The sequence below is a fragment of the Lepisma saccharinum genome, chromosome 17 (assembly GCF_977018435.1).
Source record: "Lepisma saccharinum chromosome 17, izLepSacc3.1, whole genome shotgun sequence".
Classification (NCBI taxonomy): Eukaryota; Metazoa; Arthropoda; class Insecta; order Zygentoma; family Lepismatidae; genus Lepisma; species Lepisma saccharinum.
This window is the reverse complement of record NC_139245.1, coordinates 2,620,093-2,634,285: the sequence shown is the minus strand read 5'-3', so window position 1 is coordinate 2,634,285 and position 14,193 is coordinate 2,620,093. Positions and strand designations below refer to the sequence as shown.

The window sequence follows — 14,193 nt, the reverse complement described above, 5'->3', positions numbered from 1 at the left end:
GGTGTTTTAAGTCCACTTTATGCACAGTAAGCTAATTGGGACTGGGCCTACAGTTTAAAATGGGAACCGAAGCACTATGTGCCTCCACCAGGTATCAAACCTGGGACCCTTTGATTACAAGGCAACACCGATACCACTATGCCATCGAGGAGGCCCTCTTGTGGTTATGTGACCGAGGTTTTATCTTAACCGCCAGATCGTCAGAATCATTTCTCGAACTTGTTGAATCTTCCCGTCAGTGGTGGAGGTTGATGCCCATCTTGCTCCTGCTTTATGCTTCATGCTTGTCTGGACATTTTTAAACCTCTCCCCTCCTCTTTCCCCTGTGAAAAAAATCCTTCCTTGCACCTCCTTGGAAAAATCCTACAGACATCTATTATTCTTAATGTTTATCACTTCAAAAAATCAATGTGTTTTAATTCCCATATTTTAGTGGGCAGCTTCACATTACATGAACAATAAGTTCATTTTCTCAAGCATGATCATAATCCTTGGTACGAAAAATAACACATTTTAGGAAAACATTCTTTAATTATCAATTGCACTGTTACACAGAAAAATGCCTAAGCAATGACACACACTCATTTATGTCACCAGTTTCATAGAACACAATAACATTCAGTTTATCTTCACACAAAAGTTTTACAACTCTTTAGTTTTTGTATACACGTTTTTCACACTTTCACGTCAGCCTGTTGCATCAGAAACAACTTGATTTTTTGCAGGAGTTCCTTCTTTACAGAATCTGGCACTAATGCTGGAAAGCAAAATTTTAAAAATTTAGGCTTACAGTAAACTATAAAATGCACAATCACATGTTGAGTATACAAAATCAACGACACAAGGTTATTCTTCACAGATGAATACACTCTTCCTTATTTTATGACAGACTTTTATTGAGGTCTATGTTTTAATATTGGTATTAACTTTGAAAGATGCGACAAAAATCATCAATAGTTTTTATGTAGTTGTACACAGTAAAACCACAATTTTACATTTTACTGAATTGTATATTCAATCTCCATCAGGGTGTCACTCTAGAACCTTGACAAAATTCAGTATCATTCCCAGTTTTCAAGGTGAACTTTTCAAAATTCAAGGGTGCAAGCAGGTGTTTTCTCTATTTCAACCTTGCATATTACTGGCTATGACCACCCACACATATATATTAACAATATGAAGGGTCTGTGTGATTCCAATGTACTCAAAAATTCTAATTCAAGTAAACGTTTTTTTTTTAAATATTTATTTTAAGGTGCGGAGTTCACATACCCTGACTCAAAATACAAACACAAGTCACAAATGTTACAGGATATACTAATCTACGAAAAATTGTTAATTGTAAAAGAATTTCAAACTCAAATTTACCTATCAACTTCTAAACATCTTATCTTGCAATAATCTTTCGTCTGATAGATTGTTCTGCAAGGGCACTAACACAGAAAAGAAATTGAGAGAATTCTGTTTTATTTTCCACGCAGCTCTCTTTTCTTGTCCTCCTTTGATAAAAATAAAAGCTAAACTGTGAAAAACTTGCCTCAGGACATTTATAAATGTGTATAAATTCAATGGAATTTGGATTAATAGAAGTTGCATTTTTCCCACATCTACGGACAAAAATTCATGCAGAATTCACGCATAATGCCCCAAGTCAATAAATCAATTAGAATTCCCTGTAAGTAGCCACCCTATCTGTCCACTTCTTTTAACTCACAATGATTACTAGGTGGAAGAAGTCTTCTCAACATACCAAATCCATAGAGAAGTTTGAAAATGCACAGGAAATGAGCTAGATCATTAAGTTCATGGAATGAAATTCTAATTAGGGTCATTCCATATAAAACAGTTCAGAAAAAGGAAATGTTTGCTTGCTTATTTCTGAAAAAAAATTAATATTTAGTTTGTTATTACTAGGGCTCGGAAGTTGAAGACCTATAAAAAGACCTAAAAATATTAAAAAAGGACGTATAAATGTGATCCAAATTAATTACTAACTTCATTTTAATTATATATTTAGTGAATAAAAAAAATACGAAATTCTGGTGGTATGGAACACAGTGCAAAAAAACTGAAAGGTTCAAAACAAGAGAGAGTTGCCACTTTCCAGACAAGTTACGGTTAACGGACCTTGTACCGTACCTGATTCAGTCGTCCAAAAATGTTTTTCTCTCGTTTCAGGGATGGTTCAAATATATTTCTTTCTTTCTTTCTTTTTATTTCTTTACTACAGAAAGGATGTTTAAGAGGTGATGAACTTATGATGATTTGAATTGAGAATGAGCAGTAAAAACGTAGTCAAAAGAAGGTGAAGTTGCAAAAAAAAAGCCAGTAAGATCTAAAAAAGGCCAAAAAAGAACCAATAAGTCAAAAAATGACAAAAAAGGACACATAAAACCCACCTTTTTCTGGCCTACAATGACCCAAAATGAACATATATTATGTTGGGCCTCGTCTAATGTCTAAAAATGGCATCAGTGCCAAAGAATCAACAAACTTAGCATGCATGTGTACTATGACTGTAGCCTGCAACTTAAACATTTGCAAATGAAACTTACTTTCTGATTAACTCTCTTGTTTAGTGATATTTATTTTGTACGTCGCTACACGACTCAAAAGGCACATGTCTACAACTGAATTTGAATTTCTTCTTCTTCCTTAGACCCTTGATTAAAAGGGCATGGAAAACGTCACGATACAAAATAGTATTTCGTTTAGTACATCATAACAAAAAGGAAGAAACATTGTGTAGTACATTACATCACTACACAAAATTAAAAAGATAAAAATACACTTCATTACACTACAATAACAATAAAAACACATTAGCATTGGATCAAAATAAGAATAAGAATTATTTTAGAAAGCACTTATTATTATTATTATTATTATTACACTGGGATATCAGGCAGGGGCTGTTTCGTTCCACTATCATGAGATTTGCTTGTGAAGTGTATACACATTGCCTAATAACCAAAGATAATCCAAAATAACCCACCTCTACTTTTGGCAGTAACTTCACCAACAAGCTCATCTACAGTAATATTCTCAACACCATGTTGTTTGACGACTTCCTTGCAATGCATCTTCACTTGATCACGCCAACCACATTCAACCAATCTAGTGTGAAGAAGTTCTCTCAACCTATGAAAAGTAAAATAAAAACATTTAAAACATATTGTAATACACAATTTAAACTAATAAAAATATGTACACTATGCCCAAACCACCACTATAATTTCAAGTGTGGGAATTTTTTGATGTTATCCACAGTGCTTTTGTTGGCCACATTGCAACAAAAATGCTTGCTCAAGTGTGAACATTAAGTTTTATACCTCAATGACTTACTACTTGATTGAGTTTATTTTACCGTGCCACGTTTGGCTAATCATGGCAATGATGATTACTCCCTATTCGTTATAAAGTTATGTCTGTAACAGCCCTAATTTTGTCTTGTACTATTCACATTCTTTGCCATTAACATTGATGAACCTAATAAGTGTTTTTCCAAACTATAATGGGAATAATGTCATGATAATACTGATTCCAATTTGAGGCATCACAAAGTAAAAATGCACAACTCTTCCTCCAAAATTACTATTAGTTTGTGCATCAAGCGTTACAGAAAGTAACCGGCTGAGAAATGGGGAAAGTACATGTTAATAAATGTTTGTTCAAATTTCAAGTTCAATGTTTTTTGCCAACAGGGCATTGCTGTTTGTCAAATTTTTTTGTTTCCAGGCTCAAAATAAGCTGCGAAGTTCTCTATGAAAACTATGTTAATTGTTTTCATAGACATTCATATTTTAGTTATAAAAGTGTGTGCTCTATAGCACAAGTGTATTAGATAAGATTATGTACTAAACGATTGGGTAATCAGACCAAGCTATCTGTTGTTAAGTTTCTAGAAGATAGTTATATCAATAAATTACACTTGTTACTTGAGTATACATAATAGAACTATAACTACATGCTTTTTAAGGTGTATTACTTTGTGGAATGTCTGTTGGTGCAGGTACGAGTCTCGCAACTCAAAGATGATGAGTCAGGAGTTTCTCAGCTAAATGTCCGGTCACTGCCGGGGTGAACGTAATGCAATTGCAAAATATGACAGGACAAAAAGGGCCGGCAGAGATCGGAAAAGGTTCAGATCGCTTTGAGAGGAGCGCTGGAGGTTTTGAGACAGAGAGAGAGAAGTTCGAGACACTGTGTGCCTGAGCAGGGCAAGTTCCATCTTCCCTTGTGTCTGCCATTCTCAATCACGATGGTTATGGGTCTAGAAAACATATCTCGTTTTGTTATTTAATCTGGTCAGGTTTGTACCTCAATGCAGACTTTTTGGGGAAATGAATAAGCGAGTGCCGAGCCATTAGGACTGTGACACGTGGTGGAGATGTACTGTTGTAGCTAGTTGTTTTCTCCTTCATTTATTTTAAGGAGCCAGGGAAAACAGTCACAGTGCAAGTGTACTGTGAAACATTAAGAAGTGCCATACAAAACCGATGACATGAAATGATGCACTCAGGAACTTTAATCCATGGCAATGCTAGACCTCACACTGTTGGCATCACTCTTCTGAGGTTTGGATGGAAATTATTTGACCCCCCCCCCCCTATATTCTGGACCTTTGTGCACCTCCAAGCAACTATCACATCAGCGAAGTGAAAGTGTCCAATAGTGTGTGAAAGATTGGGTAGCAAGTGAATTTTATTCAGATTAGTAGCTGAAATTTTGTCTGTATGTAAATTTAGCAAATAGAATTCAATTTAATTTAATTTCATTAGATTTGATTTGTTGTTTTAAGTCCACTTTATGCACAGTAAGGCTAATCGGGACTGGACCTACAGTTTAAAGTGAGATCCAAACCACTTGTGCCTCCACCGGGTATCGAACCCGGGACCCCTTGATTACAAGGTGAAGTGCACCATCGGGGAGGCCTTTCATTAGATTTCTATGACACACGTTAGCAGAGATTTTTTCAAATTCTTGATCACGTTGGCACTACCCATCATACTCGCTGTGGGCCGCCACTGGCAGAGAGCCTAAGAAAGCTTGTTCTAAGGTACCAAAAGTGTTTGGGAAAAAATGGTGATTATGTTGAAAAATGAAGTGGATATGTACTTGTATGTAGCCAATAATGCTGCGTTGCTACACTTCTTTTCTAGTTTGATATAAACAATTGGCCCCTTTTTTTTTAAATGCACCTCGTAGGATAGAAATCTAATGGATGATATTCAACTTGACGTCATCACACAGTGCACTTTGAAAAGAAATCAAGTGAAGTCAGGCAAACAGATTCACAGGTGTTAAGGAAAGTGCATGAGAGTATGAGAAGCCTACTTACAGCGAAAATAAATGCTATATTTTATGCGTACACATTACTCATATGATCATGATAATCATACCTAGAATGAGTTCAGCAAACATCACATGCACAATACTTATGTTTTCAAAGCAGGACCTGATCTCTTTGCCTGAAATATGGTGATTTCATGCAACGAATTGTGGGGGAAACTGTTTGCTGAATATCATCCATTGATGTAATGACCTAAAATGATATGCTGCATTGACGCATCAGTGCTAAGAGCTAAGAAAGGAAAATTCATAAAATTGTTCATGGTGAGCTGAAGGTTAAACAGACAATGTTTGTAATAAAATGCAAATGCTATTAATTTTATTGTTATACAGTACAACCTTCTTAATCTGGTCTAATGGGGGTAGGGGGATAAGTTGACTGGTTTAAAAAGTCTGGATTAACTGAAATAACCTACAAGAACAGTAGAAAGTGCATTAAAGCTCCTTTGATAGCAACAAAACACGTTTCTTATGGTGTATTTAAAGGGCATAGGCCTAAATACACTATACAGTACAGTACAAAGTCTGCAGGAAACAGAATTTCACTAGTGGTTGACTGCCTTTTCTTTAGGAAGTTCTCTTGTTGAATTCTAGCCACATTTAAAACCTTGCGTTCTGCTTTCTTTCTTTCATTTTTTTTCCCGGATTAAGCGAAGTCTGGCTTAACGAGGTTTGACTGTAATTTAGGAACAATTACAAAAAAAAAATTTCTTTATGTATTTCATGAAGTGACAAGGTACATTTTGAACACGATTCTGAATATAATACATTGCACTGACAAATATAAACAAGTACCATTATCTATGTACGAGGCACATCCAGAAAGTAAGTTTCCCTATTTTTTTTCCCGTGAAAGTAAACATAATGAGCCGTGTAAATTGCGCATGCGCAGCAGAGCTATGACGTATCAATCATATGCCAGGCGGACAGATCCCGCCCGGCGCCAGTAACGAGGCAGCAGTGGTCCGAAGTGGAAGCTCGTATTCCTTCGCCCGCCACATGCCAGTAGCGAGGCAGCAGTGGTCCGAAATGGAAGCTGGTATTCCTTCTCCCGCCGCATGCGAGGTTCGGTCGGTGATAAAGTTCCTGAATGCACAAAGCATTGCGCCAATTGACATTCATCGTCAGCTCTGTGAGGTCTATGGGCCGAACATTATGAGTAAGCAGATGGTGCGTCGCTGGTGTCGGCAGTTTTCGGAAGGTCGTCAAAGTGTCCATTATGAAGAGCGCAGTGGGCGTCCGTCCCTCATCACTTGAGCTGGTGCGGCAGCGCATCGTAGAGAACCGTCGCTTCACGATTACGGAGTTGAGTAGCCTTTTTCCGCAGATATCGCGATCCGTGTTGCATGAGATTGTCACGCAGCGCCTGCTGTTCAAAAAATTGTGTGCCAGGTGGGTGCCGAAAAACCTGACACCCGAACACAAAATGAAACGTTCAGGAGCAGCACTGACATTCCTGCAACGGTACCATGATGACGGCGATGATTTCCTCGACAGGATCGTCACGGGCGATGAGACGTGGATTTCGCACTTCACCCCGGAAACCAAGCAGCAGTCAATGCATTGGCGGCATAGTGGATCTCCGGTCAAGAAGAAATTCAAACAGACGCTGTCGGTACAGAAAGTGATGTGCACCGTGTTTTGGGACAGGAAGGGCATTTTGCTCATTGACTTCCTCCCCAGAGGTGAAACAGTGAACGCTGACCATTACTGTGAGACACTAAGGAAATTGCGACGTGCCATTCAAAACAAGAGGCGTGGCATGCTTACTGCAGGTGTTGTGCTCCTCCATGACAATGCTCGTCCACATACGGCTCGGCGCACAGCAGCTGTTTTGACGGAATTTGGCTGGGAGTTGTTCAGTCCTGATCTGGCTCCCAGCGATTTTCACGTTTTCTTGCACCTCAAGAAATTCCTGTCCTCCGGTGAGCGTTTTGGCAACGACGAAGAGCTGAAGACATCTGTCACACGCTGGTTCCATTCACAGGCGGCAGAGTTCTACGACAGTGGGATCCAAAAGTTGATACCACGATACCACAAGTGTCTCAATTCTGGTGGTTACTATGTTGAAAAATAGCTGAACCTTTGCTGTACCTGTTGCCAATAAATGGTTTCCTGAAACTGTGTTGGTTTTTTTTTTAAAAAAAATAGGAAAACTTACTTTCTGGATGCACCTCGTATTTGTAAATTAAATTCAGTGCTTCAGTTACTTTAGAGGAATCCTTTAAAATACATACATTTGGTATAATTATGCATGTTTGACCATGTTATGGAAATACATGAATGCTATGTATAGAAAAAAAAGCACAGAATTATACAGAACATGAATAGTTGTTAAATGTTCTTACCGGTCCTTCTCTCCAGTTTCTATAAGCTTCTGATTTACTGTAGTCTTCATTTCTGAAGGCAGCTGTAAAAACAAAGGAAATATTTTGCTAAATATACATTTGGAAAGAAAATTAATTACTTTGGAACCTTTCTGCTGGCCTCTGATTTGGTGCTGAAATTAGACCTTCTGTAGTAAGTTACAGTTTTGCATAGGACATCCATTTATTGAGATACTGTGAAAAATAGAACGATTGAAAAACGTAACTTAGGAGTCAATGCATTTCTGCTCAAATCACATGTATAAGTCAATTCATTATCCAATTATCTAGGTTACGCTGGATCTTGGTAGTCTGAACTACATTTTCTTAAATGTGTTTTTTATCTTTTAAAGACCTAAGTTTTATGATGGTCCATAATTATATTTCCCATTACAAACATTTGCAGAATGGTGAATTACATGCTGAATGTTCAAGAAAGTTTAAGATATTGTAAACATATCTATTTTGAAATTTAGAATAGCTATCTGTGCTATTTTAGAAAAAGTATTATCTGGAACGAACTCAAGGTCCCAGTAGACCTTAACACGAATGCAATATTTTGACTTCGAATCACATTGATTGTTATTATACATTCCAACTACGTTTGGTGGAAACACCATATCACAAAACCCCTCCATAAACTATTTTATGTATAATAACAAAGTAAATTGAACTTTGCTCAAATGATTTTCGTCATCAATACTTGAGGAACTGCATATCAGTTTCACATACGAGGCATATTTTTAAAGTATGTTCCGTTTTGCAATTAGGCTCCTGTAGCGCTGCACTCGCCGTTTCGCACATGCACGCTGAGGACCTGCATCTATGGGCTCTCCACAGATGGTAGTAAAGTCCCGCGGAGTGTAAACTACACGATGTCATTCGTTTTCTAAGTGTAAGAGACGTGAAAGTGGCCGAAATCCATCGGCAGATTGCAGAAGTGTATGGAGACAATGCCATGAGCGATAGCATGGTGAGAAGATGGGTGAGGTCATTTAAAGAGGGTCGTACAAACGTGCACGACGAGGGACGAAGTGGGCGACTGTTCATCAATAAAGATGACCTGGTGCAGCAAATTGATGAAAAAGTGCATGAAAACAGAAGCTTTACGATTTCATCTTTATCTACAGAGTTTCTGGAAGTGTCACGCAGTGTTCTGTATAAAATTGTGACAGTACGCTTAAATTATCGGGAGTTGTGCTCACGGTGGGTGCAGCAGTGGTTATCACATCAGGCAGCCAATTTCTATGAAGATGGCATTCAGAAGCTGGTCATACGATACGATAAGTGCCCTTATGTACTTGGCAATTATGTTGAAAAGTAGATGTAGGTCCAGGCTTTCATGTAAAAATAAAATTATTACAACATGTGTCCTTGTGTTGATGTAATATCGAAATGGAACTTACTTTAAAAATATGCCTCGTACTTCACACTTATATCATCAGATGAATAGAGTTGAAAGAACCAAGTAAAATGAACTGGTGCTGAATCAGATTCAAGAGGACTGATTGCTTGTCACAAAACATGTATGATTTTACTGTTGCCAGATCTTTCATTTGTAATCATATTTACTTTTAATCTTCTGTTGGCAACCTTAGCCTTCCATAACCCCTCGAGCAAGTGAAATAATTTGCATGTTTTACGAAGAATATGTTGTTTATGATCGTTTTCAGCTCCTAGAAATGTTTTATTGTGAAGTAAAGTACATCTGTTATCTCAGCATGAAGCAGAACAGCCTGAAGGCATGATGGAAGTGAATATAGCATCCAACATGACATTCCATAACAGCTAAAAAAGGAATGATTTCAGTTTTGGGCACTATAAAAAATACAAGAGAACTATGTAATAGGAAATGTTGGATGTTGCTGCAATGTTTTGCATCTCAATATAAACATCTTCCTGTCTTAATTTACTAATTACTGCAAATTGAAATTTCCAGGAGGGTTCTATAATAGCCCATCACCAATTATATACTGCTGGACAATGAAAACCGGACACTTTAATATTTGACATCTGAATTGCAATAACAGCTCGCAGGTATATTACAGAATGTTCGGCAGATCATGTAGTACTATATGCACCATTCATAGGCTCGGACTTTGTTTATGCATTCGTACTTAATTCAGTTTCTGCAACATTTAGTTAGCCCTTGTACCAGAGCTTTTATCGACCCATTGCGTTATCACAAAAAATGCAAGTGTCCGGTTTTTTTTGTCCAGCAGTATATATATCAAGTACCCATGTCGAGATTGTGAGGTATACTTACCATGGCTTGTTAACAGTAACCCTGGGGATGCCTTGTGGCCACAGGAGCCTAAATTTGAAGATATAATACACAATACATTAGAAGATAAGTTTTATTGACTGTGATACCAACAAACAGAATGATATTCAGAGCCCCACACAGATATAGACAAAACAAGCATGGCTGTCATCTCATTTACTACAGTAAATTCCTCATTACGGGAGGAATAATTGGCATCTTTCTTTGTGTGTGTGTGTGTATTAAAAACTATAATATGATGATTGACAAATTAACAAAATAAATGTTTTGGAATAAAATAGCAGTGATTGTGCATCAGCAATAATTCTGAGATAAAGCCCTGGATATGACTGTAGAGGTGGTGTCTTAGCATTATAAATTCCTGTATTTGAACCTACACCATGACAAATAACACTTCTTTCATTTTGCATTAACAATAATTGCATATGCATACAGTTTTGTAAAACATCTTCAACTTTTTATGATCACAAACTACTACTTGTTAGAAGATCTTCAAATATCTACCAAGCTGAAACAGAGTACTCCTAAACAATGCAGTCTGCCAGACAGTACCTGAAGTGGGAAATTTAAGCTAGGGAGATATTTGGTCTAGGCTTGGGGTTAACTGGAGGGATGTTCCTATGGTTTAACATGGTGACAATGAGACAAGTGGGGGATGCTTTGCAAAATTTGCTAGCTGGGGGATACCATCCTCCTGCATCCCCCTTCACTTTGAGCACTGCTGCCAGACCAACGAAAAGTATACTCCTTCGATCTCCATATTTTTATTTAAAGATAGTTTCAAGTTTATTGCCACAAGTTTGTATTTTTAAAATCTTGCATACATAAAAAATGCTGTATGTTTAATTTCCATATCAATGTGTAAATAAATATTACTATTAGACTTGGGTACCCTTGACCCTCTGTACCCCCTCAAGAAAGTGAGGTAAAAATTCGACACAGTCCCAATGGATTTCTTCATTTTTACAGAAGAAACTACTTACAGAAATTAGTTTCTGTAGCATTTAGAAGTTCATGCAGGTATTTTCTTTCATCGTGGAATCTATTTCAACGGGAAATCATGTATTTTTCTACAGAAATATCTCCGACGCACAATTGCTGTTGCTTCCATTTGCTTGCACTACGTGAACCAAATGTGTGATGACGTAACTCCCTGTCAGTGTTTCCAAAAATGCCATTTTTTTGCAAGAAGATGAGAATTTTAACTATGTTTGCCTAACCTCACAGAACCTAACCTTGCCGAGCATGGTTTGTGGGGCTATCTGTGAATGGTTCATGGAAATATTTTGGTTGACAAGGTTGCAACACTGCCACTGATGATCTACCATGCTAGTCAAGCTGTCTCGCCATGTTGTGGAAGTGAAAAAAGGAAGAACAATAATTACTCCTCATGTCACAAATTGAAATTATTTTCGTGCAAAAAGCAAAATACCACCTAGAAGAATCTTTCGCAATGCAGAATAGGTAAGTATGATTGTTAAAAGTGATGAAATGAACGAATGAGAGGTGTTGGGACTGTGTCGAACATTTACCCAAAATGAAATATATTGTATAGTTTATGAAGATTATATGGTTTATGAATGCTTTCCATTGTTTTTAGATCCTGGAGATGTGTTATTGTGAAATAAAGTACGTCTGTTACCTTACTGTGAAGCAGAAAAACCCCAAGACATCACACTTTTCAGTGTACATACAAACAGTTTTTACTAATAAACAGCAGCAAAAGAACTCCCGAGATGTCAGGTTCTTACTTATGCAGGCCATACTTTGGAATCAAATATATCTTGATTATTTTTTTTCCCTTTTTTCTTCTACGTTGGCATGTACAGTGTCAGTTCATTAATGAGTCGAAATATTGTATTGAGCGTCGTTAGCAAACTTGCAAACTTTGTTCACCTACTTGCTCTTTTGTACTAGTTTATTTTACATGCTGGAATAGACTTTGAGATCTGCAACCTAGAACTAGACTTCTGTGACAACTCATTCTCATCCATTTACTCTGATGTGGCATATCTTCTGTACTGTAAATGCAAAGTGTGAGTGTTTCTCAACATTTAGTTTCTGGGCATATAGTTCAAATTGCATACAAATCTGGGATGGTGAAGGTGAAGCGGATTATCTATACCTTGGCTGGATCATTTGGCTTGAAATACCTCGACTGCACTGAGTTGCACGGTAATTAGTTACAAAGAAATAGATTGGCTAATGTTGTACTTGTTCTAAATTTTGGGGTAGGTTAATATTGCTACGTTTCATTGCATTTTAATTTCCACACTTCGCATTCTCTGGTTCACATGCACAAAATTTTTCAATGCGAAAACACCTATCAAAAAGTAGATATTCGTAAAGTACCTGTAAATGAACCGGCAGATATCTAAGGTGGAAATTCACCTTGTTAACATTTTTGTTTCACTTCAACATCACATTGAGCAAATAAAGTGGAATGGGTAGTATTGTGAACTCAACAGCGTACATTAAAATCCTCCAAACAATAAACAATGCAGCATAAAAATTTTGGTTAACAGTTTACTATATTGGAAACACATTAAAATCAAATATTTCGTGTTTCGCATGGTTCGTACTTACCAAATGTGTATTGCGGAACATAGTTCAAGGTGCTATTATGCATTTTACACAACAACAAAAAAAAACAATCTTTCATAGAGAGTAATTTATTTGACTCCTTTTTTCACTTCCATAACACAGAATATGGCAGGCAAATCTTGACTACCGTAGTGGGCATGCAGTGTTTCCAACCTTCTTCACTGAAAAATACCTACTATCATGTTCATCACTTGTGCAAATTGTACATTATACACGGGTAGCTGACGGATAGCCCCACGAACCATTACCAATAAGGTTAGGTTAGGTTTGGTTGTTAGGCAAGCATAGTAATAAAAAGATGTCGTAGGGCAAGCAAATGAAAGAAATGGCAATTGTGTGTCGGTGAGATATTTCTCTTGAAAAATACATGATTTCCCGGTCAAATATATTCCACGATGAAAGAAAATACCTCGACAAACGTTGTAAACCTTGGAGAAACTCATTTCCTTAAGTAGTTTCTTGTGTGAAATTGAAGAAATGTGTTTCCGATATAGTAAACTGTTACCAAAATTTTAATCAAGGCCATCAATCACAATTGTTATTTTCAATAATATGTATCAAAATAATGTAATTCGTCTTGCTTAACATATAGTTAAAAAAGTATATACTGAAAGTTACCTATTGCTTCCTTACAGAGAGAGATGTTTACGCTGTTGGCTTGTTGTTTAAAATTGACATGGGGTCATACTAATTGTTCTGCGTTGGAACATGTGACAGATTTAATCTGTTAATGGAAAAATATTGATATTCATTTTGGGGGTAAGATCCTGAAATTAGTAACTAGATCTTTCTGGCATCTATTCCAACTTAAAGCAAATAATGTACACAAAATGAATTGCATCATAACGTGATTGCTGCCATTGGATTAATATCAAGACCAAGAAAGAACATTTTTAGTAACGAGTACCGAATGTCTCCTTACTACACCACGATTGAAAGAAATGAAGTGAATCCGTGTCGTATGTCTCCTTGCTTCTTTTCTTTTTTAATCCGGTCGTTGGCAATCACTGTAAAGCATTTTTATGGTGGGAACCAGTTTCGATAAGTCGGGAAGTCGGGAAATGTTCGAAATTTCCGGAAGCTCTGGAAATCTCGAATTAAACACGTCGTTTTCACCTTAAATGATTATTTTTACATTAATGGAATAAAACACAATTTCCGATAAGTTCCAGATACTTACAATCAGGGTTGGCAAAATTTATGTTTTTTTTAAAACGAACAAAACAAACTGTTTTTTTTGTTTAAAACATGTTTTTTTTGTTTTAAACATAGTTTTAAACATGAGTTAAAAAAACATGTTTTAAATATGTTTTAAACAAAAGGAAGTCAACCTTTTCCCTGTAAATTATAGTTAAAGTCGTTATAGAAAAAATACTCATTTTTATGAGTACAGTGACGGCAAGGACAGTTTATTTACCTTTGGAGATAAAGTTTACCATACTGCAGGGTAGCAGTGTGCGGGACAGAATTTTTTTGGGTCGGGGCGGGAAAATATTTAAATCCCGACATTCGGGACGGGGAAGATTCAAAATTTCTCGAAAAAGTCGAGAAATTTTCGGGAAGGGATATGTTCGAAATTTCCCCCAA

The 14,193-nt window shown here is 36.9% G+C and overlaps 1 protein-coding gene across 2 annotated transcripts; it reads right to left on the bottom strand.

Annotated features, from left to right (window-relative positions):
* Positions 1-517: 517 nt before the first annotated feature.
* Positions 518-13,529, bottom strand: LOC146001145 (transcription and mRNA export factor ENY2-like). 2 transcript variants are annotated; one of them, XM_083138437.1, is made up of 5 exons: positions 13,225-13,529; positions 9,985-10,032; positions 7,701-7,762; positions 2,996-3,141; positions 518-757 (listed from the first exon to the last, which is right to left on the bottom strand). In XM_083138437.1, exons 2-5 carry the CDS (start codon positions 9,985-9,987, stop codon positions 675-677), a joined length of 294 nt encoding a protein of 97 aa, XP_082994563.1. In that variant the 5' UTR covers positions 9,988-10,032; positions 13,225-13,529; the 3' UTR covers positions 518-674. The 2 variants fall into 2 exon arrangements, with proteins under 2 accessions (XP_082994563.1, XP_082994564.1); XM_083138438.1 differs by lacking the exon at positions 9,985-10,032.
* Between the last annotated feature and the right edge of the window lie 664 nt (positions 13,530-14,193).